The sequence below is a fragment of the Emys orbicularis genome, chromosome 2 (assembly GCF_028017835.1).
Source record: "Emys orbicularis isolate rEmyOrb1 chromosome 2, rEmyOrb1.hap1, whole genome shotgun sequence".
Lineage (NCBI taxonomy): Eukaryota > Metazoa > Chordata > Testudines > Emydidae > Emys > Emys orbicularis.
In genome coordinates this window covers 134,967,462-134,992,429 of record NC_088684.1, presented here as the reverse complement: position 1 = coordinate 134,992,429, position 24,968 = coordinate 134,967,462, and the positions used below count along the sequence as shown (strand labels likewise).

The 24,968-nt window shown below is 42.4% G+C and overlaps 1 protein-coding gene across 1 annotated transcript in view; it reads right to left on the bottom strand.

The window, feature by feature from the left end:
* Nucleotides 1-24,968, bottom strand: part of XPO7 (exportin 7) — an 85,497-nt gene that overhangs the window by 16,988 nt on the left and 43,541 nt on the right. The window contains exons 3-15 of the mRNA XM_065400098.1: nt 23,521-23,614; nt 20,370-20,536; nt 17,598-17,690; nt 13,935-14,039; nt 11,375-11,540; nt 10,364-10,437; nt 8,136-8,255; nt 6,794-6,940; nt 5,129-5,301; nt 4,292-4,485; nt 3,417-3,522; nt 1,826-1,961; nt 307-380 (exon numbers count right to left, since the gene is read on the bottom strand). Of these exons, the coding sequence (XP_065256170.1) occupies nt 307-380; nt 1,826-1,961; nt 3,417-3,522; nt 4,292-4,485; nt 5,129-5,301; nt 6,794-6,940; nt 8,136-8,255; nt 10,364-10,437; nt 11,375-11,540; nt 13,935-14,039; nt 17,598-17,690; nt 20,370-20,536; nt 23,521-23,614 (1,649 nt within the window). The remainder of the gene's footprint in view (nt 1-306; nt 381-1,825; nt 1,962-3,416; nt 3,523-4,291; nt 4,486-5,128; nt 5,302-6,793; nt 6,941-8,135; nt 8,256-10,363; nt 10,438-11,374; nt 11,541-13,934; nt 14,040-17,597; nt 17,691-20,369; nt 20,537-23,520; nt 23,615-24,968) is intronic.

Genomic DNA, 24,968 nt, shown 5'->3' with positions numbered 1-24,968 from the left:
ACTGCTCCTTGTAACAATGATGTCAGACAGCGGATTAAGTGGGCACTGGAATAAGAATCCATCATCCTGGTGTAGCTGGCAGGGGATTACATTTGTGTGTCTCCATGGCCCAAACTAGATTCCATGGTGGATAAATAATCCTGGATGCTGCACAGGACCTAAACCCCTGGCCACAGCCTATAATTCTCTCAAATAGCCAGAGGTTACTTTCTCAGTCTGAACACCACTGTCTTATATTGAGGTTGTCCCAGTTACACTTGAAAGTGTACCCTGGGATCCCTGATGACTGCAAGCAGAAATACTTACATTTTCCCTATGAAGACGCTCAGGACCATGGTCTCGTCATTCAATCCCAGGACCTCAGAGAGACGGCGGTACAGCTGGAAGGAAAAGAGAGCAACACAAGTTAAAAAGAAGCCAATGGAATTAGCGATACTTTTGTGGTAAGAGGGTGGGACTCTACTGGGGATGCAGCCTGAGCTTAAAAATAGCTATTTCGTTTCCCTGAGCACCAGGGCCTCCGAGCCGTCAAGCATGGAGAGCGTTTGATCCATGACCCACATTTATGAAGTGGCACGATAGCTCTTTCATTTTCTTCCCCGCTCCATGCAGCACTGATCCAGGGATCTATCTAGTCCATGCTTTTCAAGACCACCAAGAGAAGGTTCCTGCCCTGAGGCACTCCCATTCTAACTCAGACTGATACGCTACGTGGGGTAACAGGTCAAACGAGAAGAAAATGTTGTTGACCTGTACGATTTTTCCATCCTCCTTTTCATTCTAGCGAAGTTCATCCCCAGCCAGGCTCACAGCAGCTACAGATGCTGTATACCAAGTGTGGGCATTCACTTTCTTTCTGAGAAGGGGGATTCCCATAGCTCCAATACTAACGCAGTTCCTCTACTGACAGCTATGAGTACAAAGAAGCAATGAACTCTGCACTCATATCCCTGTGATCTAGCCCCACTCTCAAACACTCTTAAGCCCTCTGCACCTTCAGAAGCAAGAGTGTCACCCTGGTGCTTTAATCCGTGTCCCTGGGCGATAGTGAATTATGGGTTATCAGAATGGCTGAGTCTCAATTTTTGGAATAAAGATGGCATAGTTTCTCTCAATTCCCTTTTCCTGGGCTACTTTAAGCTCCAAGTACACCGATGTTAAGTTCCAGTGTATCTTGCGAGAGAGAACATAGCAGGAAAAGTGAGAAAGGCCCACTTCCACAAATCCTTCCTTGTCTGCAAAAGCTGCCCTTTTAGGCAGCCAACGTGTCATGTTTCACCTCAGCACAAAGGCTAGGGGTTTTTCAGAATGTCTGGAAAAAATTCCAGTAGGTTTAACCAAGTATCCGAACTCCACCCCAGCCCTAACACCTCTCTTAGGAACGTATATGGCTCCCCATTACCCTAAACACTGAGAGGCACTCAGATCCCAATGCATTTCCCCCCTCATGTCATCCCTGTGAAGTAGGGCAGGGCTATTAACTCCCATTGTACAGATGGGGAACTGAGGCACAGAGAAGCTAAGTGACTTGCCAAAGGTCACACAGGAAGCCTGCGGTGGAGCAGGGATATGAACCCAGGTCTCCTAAGTCCTAGGTTAGTGCCCTAATCAGACATTATCTTACTGAAAAGCAGTGCCAAAGCTGCACTGCTGAAGCTATAATTGTAAGACTGGGTATGCAGAAAGCAGGAAGGATGGGGGCTTCTAATAAGCTTTTTCTTAAAAAGACAAGAGCAGATTAAGATCTAGCAGCTCATATGCCAAAAGATGTGAAGACATTATAGTAGCCAGCAATGCCTCAAGGCTGCATGGTAGAGGGAATTACCTTGGAGGATTTCTGCACCTGGTCTCCAATGTAGATCTTTCGGAACTGCTCAAAGAAGCTCAGCATGGCAAGCTCCAGTTTCTCGTTCCCAGCCTGTGCCAGGCGAGAGTCCGTCAGGTTCATCAACTGCAATACCCTGAAGGGAGGGAAAGAAGAAGCAACAGATCTACCAACCACTCCAGGAGGACAAGAAATACCAGCCTGCCTGAACACTGACAAGGGTGAGCAGAAAAGCGATTTCAGGCAGCTGGTATCATTTTGAAGCTGCGTATGGCTGAGAACCCTTTTTGCTCTCTAGGAGGTGGCGTGGTGGGCCAAGAGCGATCGAAACACAGGAATGACATTACGTTAAACTAAAGATGACGACCCCACCCTCCCATGAAAAGAAGCCAGCAGAAGGCTATGCACCACTTAAGTCCCACTTAAGATATGGGCAGGGGGTGGGGAGGGGAAAGGGAGAGGCCTTGGTGCCTGCCCTCCACACAGAGGGGAATTTTCACCCCCTATAGAGCTTATCAAATGCCAAGGTTCAGTACATTCTCTGAGCTATCCCCTGAGCAGAAGCCCATCTCATTACAAGACTGAAGAGGCATTTAAGGGGTCACCTCCACCCCCACCCCCCCACACCGATTTTTGTTATGGCCACGTGGGGCTTGTGGATAATGCCCATGAATAATCTATTGGGGTAAGAAAGGGTTTCACTGACTGAGGTTATAAACACGTGGTGGGGGGCAAAGCAAAGGTCAACTCTTTTTTGCAAGGTGGCCCAAAACGAATAGGGAGAGAAAAGGTTAAAGTAAACAGACTAATATGAGAAAGTCTCTCGTGTATAATATAAACGGAGGGCCACACAAAATGTTTGAGGTCTCGTATCTTCCCTCTAGTAATGCACCAACTGCAGGAGGAGCTAGTGCCTGATTTACAGTTCCTCATTAACAACACTTATCACATGGCCACCTTCCATAAATTCTCAGATTCAGTCCTCTTGATCCCAGAGAAGCAGAATTAGCTTATGTTCTACATGGAATTTTGCTCAGCTTAGGTTTGTTTAAGAGCCATAAACTGCATATTAATTACCTATACCAAATAAATCAGTAACTGTGCTAATAGAAGGCTTAAACGGTTCTGAAACAAGCTACAAAAATGTACCGGTGCCACCCTGTATAAGAATTCCATCCGCTGTAGGGTACTGCGATATTCACAAGATATTTACTGTCAAATCCACTTTGGTTGATATCAGAAAAAACATCTTTTCCCTAAAAAGAACCAGCATGCACTGGGTTCTACTCTGCCATGGGCATTAAAAAAAAAAATAGGAAAAATTCCACCCTTACATACTGTCCCCCATGCTTATTTAGATCCCTTTCCAAACACCTATGCAGACATCCAGGTTTAGACAAATCCCACAGAAGTTTGCTCAGTGGGTCTAGCCACAGCTATCAATGTCTTTGTTCGAGGGCCAATTCCATCCAGTTATTTTTAGTGAGAAGAGAAGAGGGAAGGGAGAACACTTAAAGCCCCAAAGAGAATTACTACCATGCAGCCACAAGAACGGAACATAGCGCAGCTAGAAAGCATTCAACGTTCCTACCGACAAACCAACTCGCCGTCCATTGCATCCTGCTCATCTGTGCTGGCGAACGAAACCCTGCCACCAATCACTGCCCCGATGATATAAACGAGCCATGTCAGGCGCCCTGAAGCCAACAGATGACATCAGAAACAAACACATCACAGGCCAAGTGGTAGAGAGAAAGGGATTCTTCGGGTTTTTCCTCTGGCAAAGCCAGGGTTCACGAAGAAAAAGATTTCTTAAGAGCATATTTTATTCCTCTGATCAAGAAGCTAAAGTTATGCCAGTGTTACTTGTTTTTCCACTTAGTGGAAATTATGTACAATTTCCAGGATCAGAACTGTAGTCTGTTTGCTTCAGAGCATCATTTCAAGCTACAGTGTGCTCACAACTTAAGGTGCTCTCACCCTCACCCCAGGAAATTCCTTTAATACAAGACCAGATTCTGTAGACTTTGCACATACAATAATGTTTCCAAAAGGGGAGCACTCATTCTCTGAAAGCACACGAGGCTGATAGGACAGATAACTCAAGCCCTAACCATCTGAAGTTGTACTGATTTAATTACAGCAGTATAGTAAAGCAGCATAGTAAAGCAGCCCAAGGCCCACCCAGTGTGGATACATTTATACTGGTGTAACTTATTCCCAAATGGGACAAGTTACCTGTGTAACTACAATAGGTAAAAAACCCACCCCTCTAACTGCAATAGTTATACCTGTACAAAAGCTGTGCACAGACCAGGCTGAATGCCCATTTTCTCAAGGGAATACTTGTAGGACTGGATCTCTCCTGATATGATTCTATCAGGAAAATGGGCTTCTGGAGCTGTAGTTTTTGGAAGGGGCAAACTGGTCAGGGCTCCCTGGCCACTGTTCTTGGAGTGCACTCACCTTCCTGCACTGCGATGTCCATGGGGCTGGCGGTGGCACTCTGTAGCAGCTCCTGGTAAGTCTGGGCTGACTGGTCAAAGAGCTGTACGAGGAGAGCACAGGTCTTTTCATACTCACACCGGCCAATGGTGGACAGCTGATCTAACTGCTGTTGCACAAGGCCAGTGTCGTCTAGTGGATCTTCCAACCCGTCTCTGCATGGGGAGGAAGCAGCATTATAAAGGAGCTTTAATACCAGTGCTAGCCTAACCCACAACACAAGCTTATTTCTAGCATGGAAGACACCTCTCCTAGGCACATGGCTATTCTTTAAATCTGATCATCATCTGATCCTTTGCCTCTAGTAGCAGTCATGGTGGAGCATTGCACAGACTGATGTAATACAACCAAGCGATCATCACTAGTGTCCTCTTGTTTTATGGGCACAGAAATAACTAACAGAATTGGCAGGGCCATTACAACCTGCAATGAGTAAGTTCTTATTGCAGGCTTAAGACAATATTTGTCCAGGGCTTTAGAACACAGCACTTTACGTGTTTAAGAAGTGCCAAGTATTAAGGCATCTGGTTGTCGTCGTGCTTTAGTGTTTTCCATCTTTCATATTTTGGTTTTCTTCCATCTAATAAATTAACTTTAATTAAAATATACAAGGATGGCACATCTGATTCTGACATCCCTACCAAGACACTCCATTGACAACCAAAGCAAAACATCCCGGGGCCAGAGTCAACACTCTATTTGCCTATACATCTAATGCCAAAGACCCTTGCGAGATTTTCCCTTATGTGCTGCAGGCACTGTGGTAGAAGTGTTCATGTGTCTCTAGGCTTCCCTTACCTCAGTATGATGTGCACAGACTCCAGCCTGGACGTGATGTAAGCTTTCGTGACCTCTGGAGTGTATGTTTCTAGCATATGAGGCTCTGTGGCTTTAACATATGGCACTGATGCTGCCAGCCGCTGCCATAGGCTTAGCAGATAATGTACGCTGTTCGGTGCAAACTCCCAGTGCTACAGGTACCAAGATAGAGAAAGGAAAGGAAGCCAGTGAATTTAGGATCTTGCAGAATGTCACATTTGTCTTGAACGGTTTGCCGTAGGAGAGCAGATATTCAGAGGCTTTACACAGGATGCTTTGATGCTTCATTTTCCTATATAGCACTGAATTTAAGTCAGCATCCAAATTCCAGGAGTGCCTAAGGAAGAGAACTGTTCAGCAAAAGAGCCAGGGATACTCCAAAGTAACTTTCATGAGATGTAGCTGAGCTGAAGCCTTCAGCTCCCAGTGCAGGTCTGAAAATACAAGCTTGCAGGATTAGACAGATAGAGAACCTTGGTGCCCTCCCTCAATCCTAACAGTCTTGCTGCTTTCTCTCCTCATTCATCTTAGCATTGTAGCGTAGTGAGGAAAACATGCACTGGTATTGCAAGGACACAGGCAGTGCAGGAATCATCATTTGCTGAGCTCCATCTCTATCATGACTCAGTGTGCACAGCTTCTCTAACGCAGCCCCTTCAGTGGTATACACCTTCCACAGCTCAGGGAAAGCCACAAGAGAAGGACTGTCAAACTCTGCTGCACTAGACTTTCAATTCTGGAGACCTGGGTTAAAACAGGTTTTTCTTGAAGTCATTTGGGTGGCCTGGTCCAGCCACTGCTGCTGGACTCCTACATAAGAAAAACAATTCTGTCCTAAAGGGAAGTTACACAGCTGCACAGTAATATGCATAATTACTGACATTTACATTACATAAAGGCAATACAGCAACACACAGTTCTGGTTTGATGAAGCACCAGTAATACAATTTAGTCCCTCACCTGGGGCCAGGCACACACAGCTTTCCTGCTTTTTAATATCCTAAACTGTTTTATTCAGAGCTCTTAGAAATCTCTATTGTTCTATCAAACACGCCCAATCCTAACTCAAGCTGTAAAATTCCAATGCTCCTGTTTGCCTCCCACTAAACCACTGAATTCACAAGTCATCTTAATAACACTTGATATTTCTAAAAGCTACATACACCCCAATTGTCTACAGATCAAGCCTGCCAGTTTGCAGTAGCTATCATGGAAGAATTTTTAAAATACCATTTTATTTTGTACAGAGATGTAGTTGTATGCTGCACAGCAACAGAACACACAGAGGCAACCTCTGCATGATATTGATGGTATTAGCAGTAGAACCACCCTCTAAACTACATTTTAATAATGGGTTGATGCATTACACAAAAATAACCTTGAATCAGCAGTTGCTACTGATGGGACATGGGAAAAACTTCAGAGCTGTAACTACAACCCTCCCCTCATGTGTTTTTCAGCCAGAGTTCATAGTACGATCAATATTGCACTGCCAAACTCTCCTGTTACAAAGCCTGTGTGGATGCTGCAATCTTCTTGCCATTGGGCCTGACAAATTGGCATAGCTACTACAAAGTAAATGCAAGGAGGGGAACTGCTCCATTTTGAGAGGCACCAACAAGGCCAAATGCAATGAGTTCCCACCTGTAGGCTGGTCACGGTGAAGTTGGCAATGAGTCGGATGACCTCAGGGTAGTTTTCCACCTTCACCAGCTCTCCCAGTTGATAGTTGCTTTTTAATCGAGCCAGCAACCTGCAGAACTCATGGTAATTGTTTGGGTCTGACAAACTCTGGGGAGGAAGAGAACAAACAGTATGTCAAATCATGAGACAGGTAGCACTGGCTAGTGTTTTAGAGCATAGGAATAGGAGTTAGGAGACCTGGTTTTTATTCCCAGCTCTGCCACGGACTCATTACGTGATTTGGCAAGTTATTTTATCACTCTGTGCCTCAGCTCCCCCATTTCTAAAAAAGGGGTAGTGCTTGCCCACCTCTAAATTGCTTGGAGCTCCTTACATGCAAGTGCAAAGTATGATTTCTCAAAGCCACATAGTACAGATCACCAGCTAAAACGAAACCCTACCATTTATGGCAGACCTTGGAACACGTCTAATGTCTGGCATCCAAAACACCAGCCTGCAACACACTTAATTCCCAGTAGCAAATTACACAAAGTTTAAACCACAAGACTCAAGTATCATTCTTGAGAAAAGGAAAGGTAATCTTCTTCCAACACAGATAAGTGATATTTAAGTGATTGGGAGCAGGAAACTAGAGGAAAGAAGTTAAAGACAGACAGACATCTTTCTTCCTTGGCCAATGCAAGATTGTTCCCCTAAGCATATTTTCAGCAGTTTCGTCCAGTGAAAGTCTCACCTCTCTGTTCTATAGTGGGGTAAACCCCACCATTAGTCTCCCAAGCCTTACTGATCTCAGTGCTGTGAAGTTTACCATATATTTAGCCTAAATTTCATCCCACTTTGTCTGGTTCTAGCCCTACATACCATACCAAACAATTCGCTTCCATCCCTGGGGTTTATACTTTTTAAACCTTCACCTCTGACCGTTATTCTCTCCTCTACCTTTTAGTCTCCCACCTAAATGAAGTATACATATTTAGTTCATTAAACATTTTAGTTGCTCTTCTCTGATCTCCCGTCATCTTCCTCTACATTTTTCTTGTAACGAGGGTGTGACAGGTTCCCCCCGGGGTGCCACCTGGAACTGGGGTACATACAATCCAACAAGATATTAATGTCTAGCAGATCAAGACATTTAGAATGATACCTCACAAGGCATATTTTGTACAAAACATATCCTAATTACATGACACGGGTGAATATTGGAGTGCCAGGGTGTGTCAGAAGGTTTAAATTTTTTTTTTAAACAGAAAAACAGGTTCCCTAACAGAAAAGTAGTTTATGGAAGCAAATGCAGTAAATTGGACGAGTACTCTAAGAAATACCTGGCTTCCGATATGCTCACCTGGGGGTTTTCCAGTATTCGTTTAACACCATCAACGAGATGAGACAGGAACTTTGCTCTCTCTGCATTGTTAAAAAGGGATCTGCGGACAGAAGCTATCTGGACTAAGCAGGACAAGACCTAAAGGAAGCAAAAGGAATAAAGTGGAAAGACTTTATTCAAACTGAAGGGAATGGTTTGAGTTGTTTCCCTTTCCAGAGAGAGTAGTTCATTCAAGTGTTCACCATACTCCTTAGCAATCAAACTCAGTTGTTATAGTTCAAAGGATGGTTTTAAAATGAAGCAACCACCTCCAAACGTTCTCTCTATGAAAAGAGAAAAATAGGAGAAATCCAGTGGAAACAAGCAGCAGGGATTAAGAGACTACATTATACAAGGATCATCTCTCCAGCTTCAGGGCTCAATGAACACCCAGCTTTAGGAAGGCCCTTCAAGCCTTAAACTCCATTACTATGTTACTGTCTCCACTGTGTTGCATGTGGTGACAGAGAAAAAAGATTTCCCCAAATGGTGAAAGCAAAAACGCAGGTTGTGCCCTCTCATCTGACTCGTGTCATCTGTCATTGTGTGTAAACAAAGGCTGACTTGAAAAATTCTGGCAGTGGGAGGAAAGCCTGCCAGCCTCTCCATACAAGAGTTTACCATGGTCTAGGGAAAATATGACAGAAGGAAGAATGGCAAGATGCACATTTGTTTAAGTTAAAGCGCTCCCATCTCAGCCTCTATTAAGCTGAAGGTAGATTCCAAGGATGCAGTTATGCAAGTGAATCCATTACCACACTGCTGAATGGGATTATGAACTTCATGAACATTAGAAGCAAATTAATTATAGACTCTTCGCACTGAGGCGAGCCGCGATTCCCCCAACCAGCCTAAGAGCTACCTGCTCTGCTGTTAAAGCCCCTCTGAGTCTTGCTAGCTCACACTTTTAATGATCAAAGCTCAGAGCAATTACTGGCTTAATTGTTTTAAATTTCTGCTTAACAGTGTGTTTCTTTTTAAACTCTCTTGAATAACTGAGGCTTAAATCTCAGACTTGGCTAGCACTATATAATGAAGTGACCAGCTCTGTCCTACCTCTCCTAGAAACATCCTTTTGAAGAAAGATCCTCCTTTCTCCAGCCAGAGTTAAGAAGTGTTTCCATTGCAGCATGCGTCTACGTTAACTGGGAAAAATATTTAGCCCACAGTATTTAAGTGCCTATACAAGCAACTGGTCCAGTTCTACCCCATGCTGAAATATTTAGTGCTTTTAAGGGAAACAATCTACCAACAGGGAAACTATGTAAGTTTCTCCCCTCCCTTCCTTTCTTTGCCTGTAATGACCAGCCTTGTTGATAACTAATTTTTAAGGTTTCTGGAGCAAAGATGTTTAATGCTTTGCTGGGCTTCTTCCTGAACAGCACCTGAAGGGCATTTGCAGATTCTGCTTCCCACCAGACCACAGACGCACACAGATCAGAGCAACTTCCAACTGAGAAACATCTTAGCGTGGGACTCTTGCTGATTGAGCCAGCGTGAGAGAAGTTTCCTGGATTTGAATGCTTTATGCACACAGAGTCCAGCCAGAGTGAGCAACTCCATGCACTGACAGTTATTGGATCACCTGGTTGCTGGTAGGCAGACAGTATTTTAAAAGAAAACATCCAATCACGTGAATCCTTTACTTGGGCTGATGCTATTGGCCCTTTCACCATGTGGGAACAGTCTTGTCTAGTGGATAGAGAATGGGATTAGGGGTCAGGCTCTTGGGTTGTACTCCCAGATTTGCCCCGGACTTGCTATGTGATTTTGGGCAAGTCATTTCAACACTCTGATTAGCTTTCCCAGACTACAAAATGGGCATACCAACACCTAGCTCCCTCACGGGCAGTTGGGAGGCTTCATTCACTTAGAGCACTTTGAGATTCTCAAACGGAAGGGGCAAAAGAAGGGCAGAGTAGCAATATTTCAAACAAATGGGGACTGCTCCTTAATCCACTCCAAAAACACTGGAGGTACCAAAACTATCAACACTAAGGAGGCTTGGCACAGCCTCCCTTTGGTCTTTACGGGATAATACTATATTATCAAAATAAGCAACTGTTCTGAACATATTCTACATCATTTTAATCGAAAGGCCAGTATCTCAGGCCCATATACCAATGAAGTCCTTAGATATGGCTCTCCTGGTGCTGTAAATGCTTTCTGATATTAGGCGTCATAAGAACCATGAACTCTGAACTCACCAGAGGTGAAAACGATGGAGGGATGGAATGATACAGGTCAAAAAACAACTGTAGGGTCGAGGAATCCAAGAATGCTGAAACAGACAGAAAGGAGCACCTTACTGTGAACATCTGCATTATTGCACTCTGTGGAGTGCTTTGTTTACAAAGACACTTTTATGCTTGTCTGTCCAAAACTACAAGGGCATCCACACTCTTTGCGTTAGAAAAGGTTACATGATGCAAATGTTTTCAAAGAATTATAGTGCTATACTCCAGAGCCTCCTCTTCCAGAATACACATATTAAGCTAGAGAAATATAGCAGGGCATTTAAATGAAGCAATCTGTGACTGCAGAATGACTGCTAAGGGCCATGAGGATGTCAAGGATGGACGCTGTGCTCCAGGTGTCCCTAACCACCCCCGCCAGAAGCTGGGATTGGATGACAGGGCACGTATCCCTCAAAGTGGCCCTGTTCTTTTAATTCCTTCTGAAGCATCTGGCACTGGCCACTATCAGAGACAGGATACTAGGCTAGATAGACCATCAGTCTTACACAGTACAACCATTACATCCTTAAGTGACAAGTGCAGAAGTACTGCCAAATAGTGCAACGTTGTCTTAACAATTGCCTAGTTAGGGAATCCCATTTTGAAGGTGAGTGGCATGAGAGAAGCTCTGGATTTCAGAACTGACAAGGCTCCTTTCTGGCTTATTTTCTTCCCTTCTACGAGAAGTGTACTGAAAAAAAAAACTGAGCTGTCCACATAAGCCAAATTTGTGATTTCTGAAGTTCACATAGTGTAGGATTGAAGGGCCAGGAGGAAGGGTGCTTGTGTGGTTTCGGGCCAGCGATACTAACAACATGAATCACATCTGTAATCAGGTTAGGGGACAATGGGGCTGTACACCTGGTTCCCTGACACAAAGGTCTATTTATATACTGTGGACAGAGCCTTGGCCAGCCAGCGTATTTTCATTTGGCACACTGAAGAAGATAAGCCCGCTTCCCCCGTCTCCCGGAGCATTACCTGATCTCCAACTGGTTGGAATCTGCACTGTGCAGAGATCATCTGAGGACTCATCTGTTGATGTGCCAATGAAATCAAAGTTCAGGCAATTGTGTGTGAGCTTGAGTAGCTGCATGAGCAGGCCATGCTGGCTTTCATCATTCAAGTTCAGGTTCTTCCCCGAAGCCTACAGAACACAGTGGATAAAAAGAACAATGCAGTGGCTGAGGCAGGAGCAGAATTCCATTTCAACCGGAGGTGACATTTGTAGGTATCACATGCCACCTTCATGTCAAGGCTGAGACAACACTCTAAATATCCCTGGTGCCCCACACTTTTACAACAAAGAATCTGTATTTGGCTTTTTAGTCCTTACATGAAGAGGGTGGACAGTGCTTCCTTTTCACTCAGTTCTCCTTGTGCAATAGAAGAGCAGCAATGCTTGCCAGCCAGTAATTATTCTGGAAGATCCATCAGATTAGGAAATTCTCAGTTGGGTCGAACACAGGAAAACACTATCTGCTTGACATGCAGCAGGGTCTCCTGTTACTCCACCACCCCCTCCGGTAGGGAAACAAGTGCATTCACTTTGTTGCACAAACGATCTGGATAAATCCTACTCCAGAGTCAAAGCTCTGGGACTAGACAGAAGGATTCTGAAGCAACACAAGGTGATTAGTGGGTTTGTGATGCTAGATCAGCTCATAGCTGTTTTATAGCAGCACATGGGTCTGGAGACAAACCAGAAGGCCTGTGCTTTGCACAGTTGCTCTATGCTTTTCATAGAGAAACTAAACTTCTTCTACCCTAAATCTGCCACAAACTGATCTGGGCAGTTGCAATGGGACCCAGTATACTGTTTCACTGATTGTTGGAATTGTCTGCCACAACCACTCCAGAATGTCTACCAGACGGCATTGTTCTTAAATGACTGCCTAATTGCACTGTTTTATGACAGTGATATAGACATAATCATTAGTTCCTAGCAGCCCAATCCCTTGCTCCCTCCAAGGGAAAACAACTAGAGTCATTGGAGGATCACCTTGGAAACATCTGGTTTTATACACAGAAGCTTGTGCAAGCTGCCAAACAGATAAAGGAATAACTGGGGTAGTGGGCGTTAGTGACAGGAAAATAAGGACATTAAATGGGACAACAGAAAACATCACAATTTGTCCTTAAAATTGGAGCATCCTGGGAAACAAAAGCAGGATGATTGAGAGATAAAGACATATAAAACTGGAGGCTATCCCCCCAATGAGTCATGTCATTCAAGCCTCCAAGTTTCATTTCACCTTGAGGGACAAATCACAAATAAATCACGCAGGCATATGGCACATGCAAGAGTTCTAGGAAACATTTTAGTTTCAGTTATGAATCCATGGTAACATTAAAAAGGACAAAGGCAAGAGAGACAAATCTTGTCAAACCCAAACTCTTTACCTGTATGACTAGCACAACCAGAGATTATTCAGACTGAATGGTTTTTCCAAGTGAAACTTGCTTTTCACCCTTTATGCAATTTGTTTACTTTAATACTTCACTCAGTTTGAAGAGTAAAACTAAACTGGTGAATTTCACGCTGTTTCTATTCAGTGTCATTTCCCGATTTTCACACACTGGCACAACACTAGTTGTGATGACGGTCCAACGTGATGTTGCCACTTTGAGTGGATCTGGGGACCCTGTAGATCCATTTCTTGTTTGGAACAGAAACCAGGTATGAAGTCAGGATTTTATCAGTGTAATTTCTTTTCTTACAAAAACATACACAATTGCTGTGTTCTTGAATAGAGGTGGTGAACTGCATAAGGCAACTTTCTCTTGCAGAAAAACCTTTGTGAAGGCACTGGTGCCCTATTGCAAAAAGCACGCGCCTTGGGCCTCTGCCTCTAGAATTCACACCAAACTGCACACACCTGTGCACCTTTTCCTTCTTCACTTTATACCTGGGAAACCACTAATTCAAGGCTCCCTTCAGACTGCATGGACTGGGAAAGGTGGCAGGGCCATTAACCTTCCTTTTGTGCAGCTGCTCAGCAGCACCAAGGAATTTTGGCAATACCTAACAACCCAGACAAAGGCCTTGTCTACATTAGAATGTTGTACCTGCTTTAATTATACCAGTATAGTAAAAGTGGTACAGTTCCCCTAGTGGGAATGCAATTAGATCACTATAACAGTGCTTTATACAGGAATAGCTATCCTGGTATGGAATGGGGAAAATAAGCTATCCGAGGTGTTTTCATTTGAAAATTTTCAAAAAGGTCATGACATTTCTATCTTAGGTTTGTATTAAACAAAGTGAATACACAAAACCTAAATCAGGGCCTGACTTACCTAATAGGAAAATCAGGCGGTTCTATAACCTTGCCTGTAAATGAACAGCTAAGCACTTTTGCAGTACAGAGCTGTTATGAAGTGAAAGGTAGGAATCTAATCTGAAAATCTCCTTAAAGGCAGATGTGCGGAAAAACTGCCAAATCTAGAAAGAAAGGACTAGTTCCAAGGGAGTTACAGCAGGAAGGAGTTTACACCTAAGTTTGATACAGGCATTTGACAAGAACTGCAGTCTTCCTACCTGTTTCAGTAAGTTACACGAAAGCGTGAAGATATCAAATAAAGAAGAGTCTCGGAACGAAGAGGCTATTTTCCTGTGCTTGGTCAGGGGATGGGTGGTGTCCGCCTGGATAGAGAGACGAGCAACTTTTAGAACTAGTTTATAGGAAGGAAACAAGGCAAGTAGAATTCACAGGAATCTTGCTAATAAAACATTAGTGGCACACCAAGGCATTCCTCCCCCATAACTGCATTGCATCAGTTGATTAAACTGAAGGGACGTTCTCCAATTGTATTACATTCTATTAACATAAAATAATGGTTCCTATACTGCCATTAACTTTTTACTGAGCTGCTGATAAAACTATATTACCTGTCTTGGGTATTAAGTGAGAAAAATGTTCCTAAACTGCTTAAACACACAGTTTCATCTCAAGCAAAAAAAATCAAGTTTACTTGAGCTGGTTTTAAAGAAGGATTAAGGGTAACATTTTCAACAGCACTTAAGTGATTTAGGAGGCTAAAGCCCATTTTCAAAAACAATTTAAGCTGTTAATGTCTAAATCATTTTTGAAAATGGAATGTAGGTAAAATTTTCAGAAGTCCCCAGTATCTAGTTTGGGTAATAATTCTTGACCTACTTAAACTAGATCCACTAAATCATTCCTGATAGCTCATTACTCTTTCCACTCCCATATATGAAAGTGCTGGCCAGATGCAGAGTCCTCTACCAGCAGCGAATCACAGTCACAGTGAGAGCCAAGTGACAAGATACCTGGATGAACAGAAAATTACAAGAAGCCCTTAGCATTGGTGTGCATCACTTTGGATCTGGCCACGTTGGTTTTTAAACTCATGTACGTGACTTGTAGCTGCATGACAATTAAGTATGCCAAGTGTGTTAGGAGAAGTAAGTGGATGTTGCTTGATATAGGATACCACAACCACATACTAATTTGAGAAATGTGCTCTAAACTCTGAATATAATACAGGTGATGTTGACAGCTTCCTATGTATCATCTTGTAAACTACAGTATTATCACTAGGAGCTTCCTACGTATCATCTTGTAAACTACAGTATTATCACTAGAGATTTTTTAAAATGCTGAATATTGCAAGGCTGGATTAAAATAAATGATCTATTCCTCCAGTGGCCTGCAGTGAATTACTTTTTGGTGTGCAAGTAAAACGTTCTTCCCCCCACCCTCACAATCACTCATGGTACACAGGGAAAGAAGGCTTAAATGCATACCATAGACACATACTTAACCTGAAACCGCCTCTCCATTCAGAGTTTCATTACTAGACTACTGCTTGTTACCCTCGTTTATACACACCACTTATCACCTTCCATCTTATACGGCCCCCGTTACTGTAGGATCCAAGCATCTTACAACCTTTACTGTACTTATCCTCACAACACCCTCCTGAGGCAGGGCAGTGCCATTATCCCCATTGTGCAGATGGGGAACAGAGGCAGAGAGAGACAGTCACCCGCCCAAGGGCACACAGAGTTTGTGGAAAAGGAGAGAATTGAACCTAGCTCTCCCCTGTCCCAGGGTAGTGCCCTAACCACTAAACGGATATTTCTCTCATCTCTCCCCTATCAATTATCTATTAGATGAGGTCTAGAAAACAGGCATCCTGTATTCTCTACATGCCCATTGCTGATCTCATGCACTTTTTGCAAGAGTCAGGATTTGCTTCACTGTTGCTGGTAAGTTTCCTAGCTCTCCAGCGTTGTGCCACACGCTACAAGCCAGTTGGCTGCTACTCTCCCCATACTAGAGAAGGCAGTATTTCAGTACGTGTATTGTTTGTACAGCTCTTTGAGACAAAAAAATGCTATATTAGTGTAGATATTTTTATATACAAAAGCTACCAAAAATTCACTTTAAGAAAAAAGACCCATACAAATTACATGATAATGAATCTGAAATTCACAGTTATGAAACCCTCAAGTAAATCACCATCCACTGTATTTGCCACATACCAACACAGTGACTGCTAGCAAGTGAGCGTGCTTTTAGCAATACAAGTGGTGGCAATTTTAGGAGGGTGTCTTTAACCCAAAATGTATTTAGATAATATTTTGTGGTAGAATTATTCCTCACATACTTAAACAAGAGATTCATGAATCATGGCCAAAATTTTCCAACTTTGTTGCCTACAGCTAGGCACTTAAATATGGATTTAGGAAACAACTGGTGAGAGAACTTTTCTGTTTATCCCGTCTCCTGTTAGGTATTCGAACCATGCAGGGAGATGCTGATCAATATATACTGATTCACTGCGTCTTGCTGGCTTGTTAGTTTTGCCCTTGACATTAGGGAGGTGGGAGTGGTTCTCTGAACACAGGGAACTAAGGTCTGAGACAGAGAGGTCTCCTGCAGGGAAACTACAGAAGCATCCAAGGTTGAGGAGAAAGTCCAGCCACAGGTTTACAATTACTTTGTTGTCTGAGTAACGAGTGAAGCTTGCAGGCTCCTAAACAAAAAGTGTCCCAATTTTTAGAGAAGCTGAACTTCACTTACTTCAGTGTGAGCTGTGGGTGCTTTGCACAGCTTTAGACACCAAAATGGGAAAGTTCTGGCCTATATTCCCTGTACCTAACAGACTGCAGACAATCATTTTAAATTAAGTTATTCAGCGCCATGGTAGAGTTTCAAAGCCTGGGTTATTTTCAAGTGTTTGCACACGTATTAGCAAAAGTAAAGTTAGTTTCCATATTAATGAGAACTTAAAAGGCTAAAACAAAACTAATTTAGGATTGGTCCTTTCAGCAAAAGTCTAGATAATCTATCATCTAAACTAGAAGGGTCCCCAAGGAAAATTGCTCCTTGGGGTGACTGGTAGCAGTCTGAAATGCACTATTAAAATCTGTCTGAAGGAGTCATAGCTAGAAAATAAATTGGGCTTTAGGAGTGTATGATTATTTCCTTCATGCTTAGATGTGACCAATTAATGTCTCTGGTCCCAGCTTTTCAAATAAATACCAGAGAGGAAGCAAGATCTAGCAGAAATCGGACCATGGGACTGAAAGACAAGAACTCCTGAGTCCTAGTCCTGCTTATGCCACTGATTCAAATGTAAGCTTGGTCAAGTTACTTAACCTCTGTGTCCCTTTTTGCCCTGTCAGTGCTCCCCACAAAACCCAAAACAAAACCAAAAGTGCAAGAAATAGGGTCAGTATTTGTAAGGAGCACTGAACATGTAACGTTATGTATTCGGAACAGAAACTCAAAATATTTACCAGATTTGCTATGATTATATCCTATATTTATATCCCCATGAAGAAGTTATTGTAATGATTGACAATGCAAAAAGTTAAGAACTTTTTAAAAATGAAACTGCATAAAGTTAAAAGAATGTATAGGAATGGAGGACAAAAGATGCTAATGATGCTTTGCTAATTCATGCTGTGGGGTTTATCCTCACTGGCAAGATAGTACTGGGCATGAACCCATTTGCTATTTTAGTGTTGCTTCATTTTTATCATGGAGCATTACATCCAGGTACTGGAGAAGATGAGAGATGCTAAAAGAGCAGGAGATGGCAAAGAAATCCTTAGATCAGAGGAAATATCAATATCTTACCGCAAAAGCACATGATAGCATAAAAAAATAAAAATCAGCGCGCACACACACACAACAGAACAATACAAATGAGAAAATTGGACACTTACTTCACTGAAGAAGGCTGTAGCACTTACTTGATTAATTTCATTTGTTAGCTGAGACAGGATTGTCACTCCTATGATGCAGTGTTCTACGCTATCCTGATGAGAGAGATTGGAGGGGAAAAGAGGAGGAATTAGCAGTGTCAAGTTGTTCTCGCCAGTTTTCACTGTAATTCCGAAATCCTTCTGCCATGCAGAAGGAAGTACTTGCACACCGTAAATCAGATATATTTGGCTAGATATGCCATGTCCTCGTAGAACAGTGATTGGAAAAAATGTTTAAGCACCATGTTTTTAAAAAACCCAGGAGTTCTATATTTAGATGCATTAAAAAAAACTTATTCATATTATTTACAATTTGATACGTTTGCCAGACTTCTCAGCAGCTAACAATTTCTATGGAATGCTCAAACAAAAACACATGTTATTTAATGGCTCATCTATCTATTCTAAATCACATTTTTGGTGCCGACTTACCCCTGATTCTTCAAAGATTTACATGTGTGCTTAATTTTAAGTACATAGTTCCATTGAAATCAATGGTAAACTTAAGTGCATAAATCTTTGCAGGACTGGGACCTTAATGATCATGAAAGCTGCCAATTGACAGCTCTGAAAATTGAAGTCTTAGAGCCACAGAACTCCTGCAGCATGAGAAGTGGCAGTTAAATTTTCCCCAATCACCACCCAATCAATATCTCACTTCTGACAATGAGGCCCCACCTCTAGCAGTCAAGAGAGTTCATTCTCCATGGCCCTTACAGTCTTTGGCTTCTCTTTTATAGACTAACACATTGTTGGCAGTCTTGATACAAAACACCTGCTCACTGGGAATGAGACTTTACATACCAACTAACTTCACATAAGAGCTACCTTGGTCTCTTCTTTTGCCACAAGGAGTTCCCTTCCTGTAACTAGATAGGGTTCCCTTCTCCGGCTCCACTTTGGTTAGCACCCGCCTGCACTAATTGTCCCAATTTCTTCTCTGATCCGAGTCTAAGTTCATCCCCTTTGCAGGAGTCGAAACACACTGCAGTCTTGGGGAAGAGGCTACGATCACAGGCCTCTGTTTTGAACAATGGTCTCAAGCATTAACATGATACTATGTGGCTGTAGCCAGGAATCTTTGCTGAACCCATGACCTAAAACCAAATGCAGCCTTCAACATGTCTCAGGAGGCTGAGTTGAGAATTGAGTGAAAAGCAAAAGAATTGTCTCAAAAAGCTAGAAGTCATTTGAGCTGTTTATGGAAAGGTGTAATCCTCCGGCATTGTAATATTTTCTAGATATCACTTCTTGAATTTTACTTTTCTGCAGCAGTTTTTAAGTTCAGAAATCCCCACACTCATCATACTATTCAACTGCCTATCCAAATAAATAAATCCCACCATCACAATATAAAAGTCCCACTCTAGTTCCTTTCCTCTTCTCCCACTGCAGCCATGTACTCTGGGATTATTTACTACTACTCTTCCATCTTCCTCTAATTTGTGGAAGTTAAGTTGTAAAAACATTAAATTAAAAAAAAAAGAAATGAAGTTGAGTGTGTTGTGAGAAGAGTGCGATTTTATGCCATGCTAGCCTCCTCGGGAAGAGAGTCCCACAGTTTGGGGCCATCTGCTGAAAAAGTTCAATCTTCTGTCTGTAAAGCTACACTCTTGTGGGCAGGGACTGACTTTTGACTGTTTATACAGCTTCTAGCCGAATGGGTCTCTGATTCTGATTGCAATAGCACCCTGAGACCCCAGTGTCTCATAATAATAATCATGTTATGGGATGGGATGTTTCTACAGATATATCTAGCCACGATGTTCCACATAAGATCTGTGAAGATGTTCTATAACCAACCCCCCCACGTCTCTCACACACACTTTTAAAACCTTCCTCTGTCACAACCCCAACTCATATCTTGCACTCTGCAGCCAGCGAGTTGTAGCCAGTCTTTTTCCACTTCTTCATTGAAGCTATGTTGGCCAGCCAGAGCAATGAGAGGTTCCCCCATGCTTAGTCTCTTTTCTTAGCAGTACTACTCTGATGGCTGCCCAGGGAACCCCCTTCTCCTCCCTGGCATGGCATGTTAGAATTTGAAAGGATCTCGAGGTCGGTACAGCCAAAATTAATGACCTAAAAAAACAGATACACCCGAACTGATTGACTGATCGTTTTCCCATACTAAAGGGTCCAAATTCAAAATTGAAGGCCCTGATGGTTCTGGCTTAATACTAAAAGATTGGTATTTAAACAAACCAAGCAATTTGTCACACTCGAAGTAACAGCTGCAAATGAGGTGAGGTGAGGTGCACAGATCAGTTTAATGGGAAGTCATCCTGCTTTTCATTTTGGATGGATCATTTGGATTTGGGGCTTTGAGAGAGGAATTACATACTTGGAATCCTAAAGTTCTGCCATGTTATTAAATACTTATAGCACACCATGAGTGCCAGGCACTTTACAGAAATCAAAATGACAGTCCCTACCCTGAAGGGCTTACAATCTCATATGGGACAGTTATCAGCAATAGCTATTAGCTATATTAACTAATTATTATATTATAATATATATTATATAATATATTAACTAATTAATAGTTATTAGCAATAGCTAATGCAGTGGAAGTGGAAAAATAACTGCACACTTACCCTCAGAGCATTATATGGCAATTATGCACAACAACAACACTCCAATCACACCAGGTTTTGGTCCCCGTCCCTCCCACCCCCCCCCACCCCCGCCCCTACCCCTACCCCTACCCCTTTCTTTTTTAAAGGTGTCCCTGACCTGTAAAAACCTTGTGACATCTGTGATCACATTTCTGAAGACATATTCATCCTTCTGACAGTCAAACCAGCCCAACTTTGTGATCCTGGCATATAACTGAATTAGTGCTTGCGTTACAAAAGTTGCCAACTTTGGCCTGGTGGCAAGGTAGTTGAGCACATAGTTCCCTGCAAGACAAAAAATAAAAATAAAAATCAGGAAATTCCTAGACAAAAAGACCGTTAAGCTGGACATAAGGTTGTGAATCTGCATTAGGAAAAATATCTTTATAAAGCTTACACCGAAACACAGGGAACAATCACCATGTTGGAAAGTATGGAAATGCACTTATGGTATCCAGACAACCATAACTGATCTTTTATTCATGTCTTTTTTGAGAGACTAGTCATAATATAATACAATACACCAAGGGTTTGGAGGTTCTAGAGATATGAAATTGTGGGTGGGTATTCATGTAGAACAGTTTCTTCCCACACACAAGTGTGTTATTTTGTATTACAAGAGGAGTTCAGTCCTTTGAAAGAACACGTCTGGCAAGAACTGCTGAAAGGTTTAAGGACCATTCCTCAGAAAAGGCCCCCCCCCAACACCAGGGCATTCTGTTGTCCAGTGAGAAAGGAGAAGCTGATTAACTCTGGCTTGTTAAAGCACCTATGACATGCTTTCTCAGGGACCCCAGATTGCAAGTCACCTTGCTATCCCCCTCCTACATCCAGTGTGACAGTCTTGTGCATGGTAGCTGGATGTCAGTCCTTCAGTCACACAAACACTCCTCAGGGCTCTGGCAAGCCCTTACTCAGCCTTGCAGGTTAACAACAGGTGCACCCCAGCCCACGAACCACCCTGAAAGCATCCTTCTTTAGTGTCCAGCTCCTGTCACCGGACACTCTCAGTAATTACTACTCCCAAGGGAACAGTATATACAACAACAGCTTGTTTGATTCAGCTGAGTATCAGCTCTAATATAACAATACAACACTGTAATCTATGTATAGTAAAAACAAAAGTAAGTTTAGTAACAAAGGGAAAGATTTAAGGTGCAGTAAGCACAGATAAGAACAATGGGTTACAAGTAAAACAAAAGTATGAAATGCTTGTACTAGACTAAGACTGAACTTTAACAGACTAAACTTGTCTAAAGCAATTTCTCACCTACTCCCTTTCTTGCAGCATTTCAACCAAGGCTGGTTGAGATCCTGTTTTCATTGATATAACTGCACTGCAGGGTCACCTGCTCCAGTGCAGGATAAAAGAGTGATCCTTGTGCCTCTCTCTTATACCCTAGAGTCAGAAAGACTGCCTGGGGTTTCCTTCCTGGTGTGCTGGCACCAAAGTGTCTCCCCACACAAGTTTATTTCACATCCCCTCTTGACCTGTTTTTCCTGTTATTCTCACATGTAAATGGGGCCTCCTTTGTGCTAGGCTTTACAATGTTTGATTTACATATAAATAAATGAGGTAGGTGATTCCACATCCCTTGTCTGGCAAAACCCACTTGCCAACCCTGCCTGGGACACAGATTCTAAAACATTTTCAGTATGTACATACAACTTCTTAAATATCACCTGTACATACATCACACAACTATTATGAGGATCCGTCTGACACAAGCTTCCATCTGACACCTCACACATACTATGAAAGCAGTGTGTTAGGACAGAGAGTTTGTCAGGCCTGATAAGAGTTGCTGTTATAGAACAGTAAACGCTTTGCCAGTTGGCACCGAAGGGTTCCTAGGGTCACAGCCACACTAAGAAAAGGAGATATCATAGTTACTCTCCCAACAAGACACCGGTCAGAGATAGGCTTCTACCCCATCCCATCAGAATGACTTTCCCACAGGAACTACTGCAAATGACAAGTGGAGTCCCACAAAGCATTCTCAATTCTGAAACCATATCTGCCATTCTCTGCCTGGTGGGTCTTGCGCACATGCTCAGGGTCTGATTGCTATATTTGGCGTTGGGAAGGAATTTCCCCCCAGAACAGATAGGCAGAGACCCTTTGTGTCTTTTGCCTTCCTCTCCAGCATGGGGCATAAGTCACTTGCAGGTTTAAACTAGGGCAAATGGTGAATTCTCTCTAATTAGAAGTCTTTAAACCATGATCTGACGACTTCAATAACTCAGTCAGAGGTTATGGGTCTATTACAGGAGTGGATGGGTGATGTTCTGTGGCCTGCAATGTGCAGGTGGTCAGACTACATCATCACTATAGTCCCTTCTGACGTTAAATGTTTATGAGTCTATATCCTTGGAAGAGACTGCCCAAGTGTCCTATTCATTCTCCCTTCCTTCCCTAAAAAGTGCATCAGTGCAATCAGACCTGCTCTTACTCTATCACCCCTTAGCGTGCAGATCACTGTCTGAAAGACAGAACATACAGTAATCTGCAGTCACAATCAGGGTTTAGTTTTAGTCTTGGATTACTAGAATTGGATTACTAGAATTGGATTCCAAGTGGCTTTCCACCTTGGCCCACTTTTTAGAGCTGGCTTAGATCAGAGCTGTGGCTGAGATCCTTTGTCCCTTTGATAGTAGCAGAACTGTGAAACTCCCCAGTCTCAGTTCAATGCAATTTCGTATAGACAATAAAACATGAAAGTTATCCCTGTACTGGGTCACAGGCAAAAAGCAGATTTTTGCCAGTATCTGTCTTCAATGACTTGGGAGACAATGAACAGAAAGAAACCCCTCCCTTCTCTCCCCCACCTGGCAAAGTAGAAGAACAAAGAAGGGCAAATACAAAATAATCACCTTTCCTAATGACTGGATTCATTAAGATACCCCTTGCTATTAAGGAACAAGTAGGGAAGAGAAAGGAATTAGGAGATGAATAGCCTAATTCATAAAGAATTGAGTTACTATCTTAAAATTTGTTCATTCATAAGGCCACAAATTTGTGATTACTTTGGACCTGGATAACTCCTATCTATCTGGCATTCAAAGCCAGTAGTCTCTGGGCTAGGAAAAGATTGTCCGACAGCAAAGTTGCCTTTTCACTATACGTTTTAGGCTACCAATGTCCATACATCTTAATAGCTTGCAGAAAGACTTCCTGTCACAATGTAGTACTGTTAATTAGTCATTATCCATAGTATTTGCTGGCTATGCCAGTGGCTTGGCTAGAGAAAAGAAAGCTTTCTACTTACGAATGTCTATTCGCTGTTCCAATGGCAGAGGGTTGTTTGTGCGTGACACAAGTTTAGTAAGGCATGTAGCTGCCAATAATTGGGAGTAGGATGACTGTAAAGAAAAAACACAACAAGCAGTGGTTTAATGCAAGTTTCAGTACAAAAGAGGCCACAGCTGAAGACAAGGTAGTTGTGCACTACGTTAACCCAGTAACTTTCAGGTCTCTGGAAACCTGGGCTTCAATATTAGCTTAGTTCACAAGTCTAAATGCTCTGGACTGTCTTAGTTCCTTGTTTCTGTATACACCAAGTTTATCCAAAATATTTTAAAAAGAGCATCTAGAAGGAAAAGGTAACAGGGTGACAGCAGCAGAAGGATAACATACCCTCCACCTGTGTGCCCCCATGTAGGGGTGGAGAGAATTATGACAAGCAGGAAGGAACAAGTGCCAATAGCAATATGCTGCAGGCAAGTGTTACTGCACGCTCAGTCCTAGATTTTATACAAACACTTCAAACTCTTCCACTTGACTACAAAACAGGTTAGTTTTCCCTTCCCCTTCATATTTTATTTATATATCATACAGAATAGCACTCGGACCAATGGATATTACTAACTAATTTAATCTAGGGAATAGGATACAAATAATGTGAGTGAACCATCAGAAATCCTAGGCGGTATGAGATTCTATGAATTACAGGCAGTGTAATTGCAAATGTTTCGTGTGTTAAATAATACCCAGTACTATAAAAAGGATTTGCCTCTATAACCTATTCCAAGAATCCAAGAGACCAGAAACCCATTTATAGTAATATGCCCAAAGAGAGTTTAATGTAAGTGAGTCAGATCATCCAATTTGTGCATCAGCTTTACAAAATGGCAATCTGACATAGACTACACATACATAATGGGTTATATTCAAAGTAATAAAACTGTGCATTAGAGACTTTCCATTAAAATTGACCCCTCCCTTTCCCCCTGTGCTAGTTGCTGGTTCGTCCATGGTAGACACAAATGCAATTTGAAACCCAGAGGCTAATTTATTTTTTATTCCAAAGAAATTAAGGAGTCCACACACAAAAAAAACTTACAACACGAAGAGATAAATAATTCAGCTCTTGTGTTCAGCTGGAACTGCACTGCACAGTGCCCAATCTCATTCTGGTTCCTTGATCCTTTGAGATAGGGTGGCTAATGTTTCCTGATTTTTGTGAGCAAGCCACTGATCTAATAGACTCAAAGGGCTGAATGCACATTGGGCCATAAGTCAAACCTCAAAAGGTCCTGTGACCAAGCAATTTTAAGCATGATTTATCCTGCCACAAAGTGAATCAAGTGACCACTTAGGAAAAAAAAAAGTACCGTAAAGATAAAAATTGTTGCTAGATTGCTTTGAGGACATTATTGGAGAGGCTAACCTTTGCTTTAAGAGATTCTTAGTAGTAAGCTAAAATGGCCCAAAGCA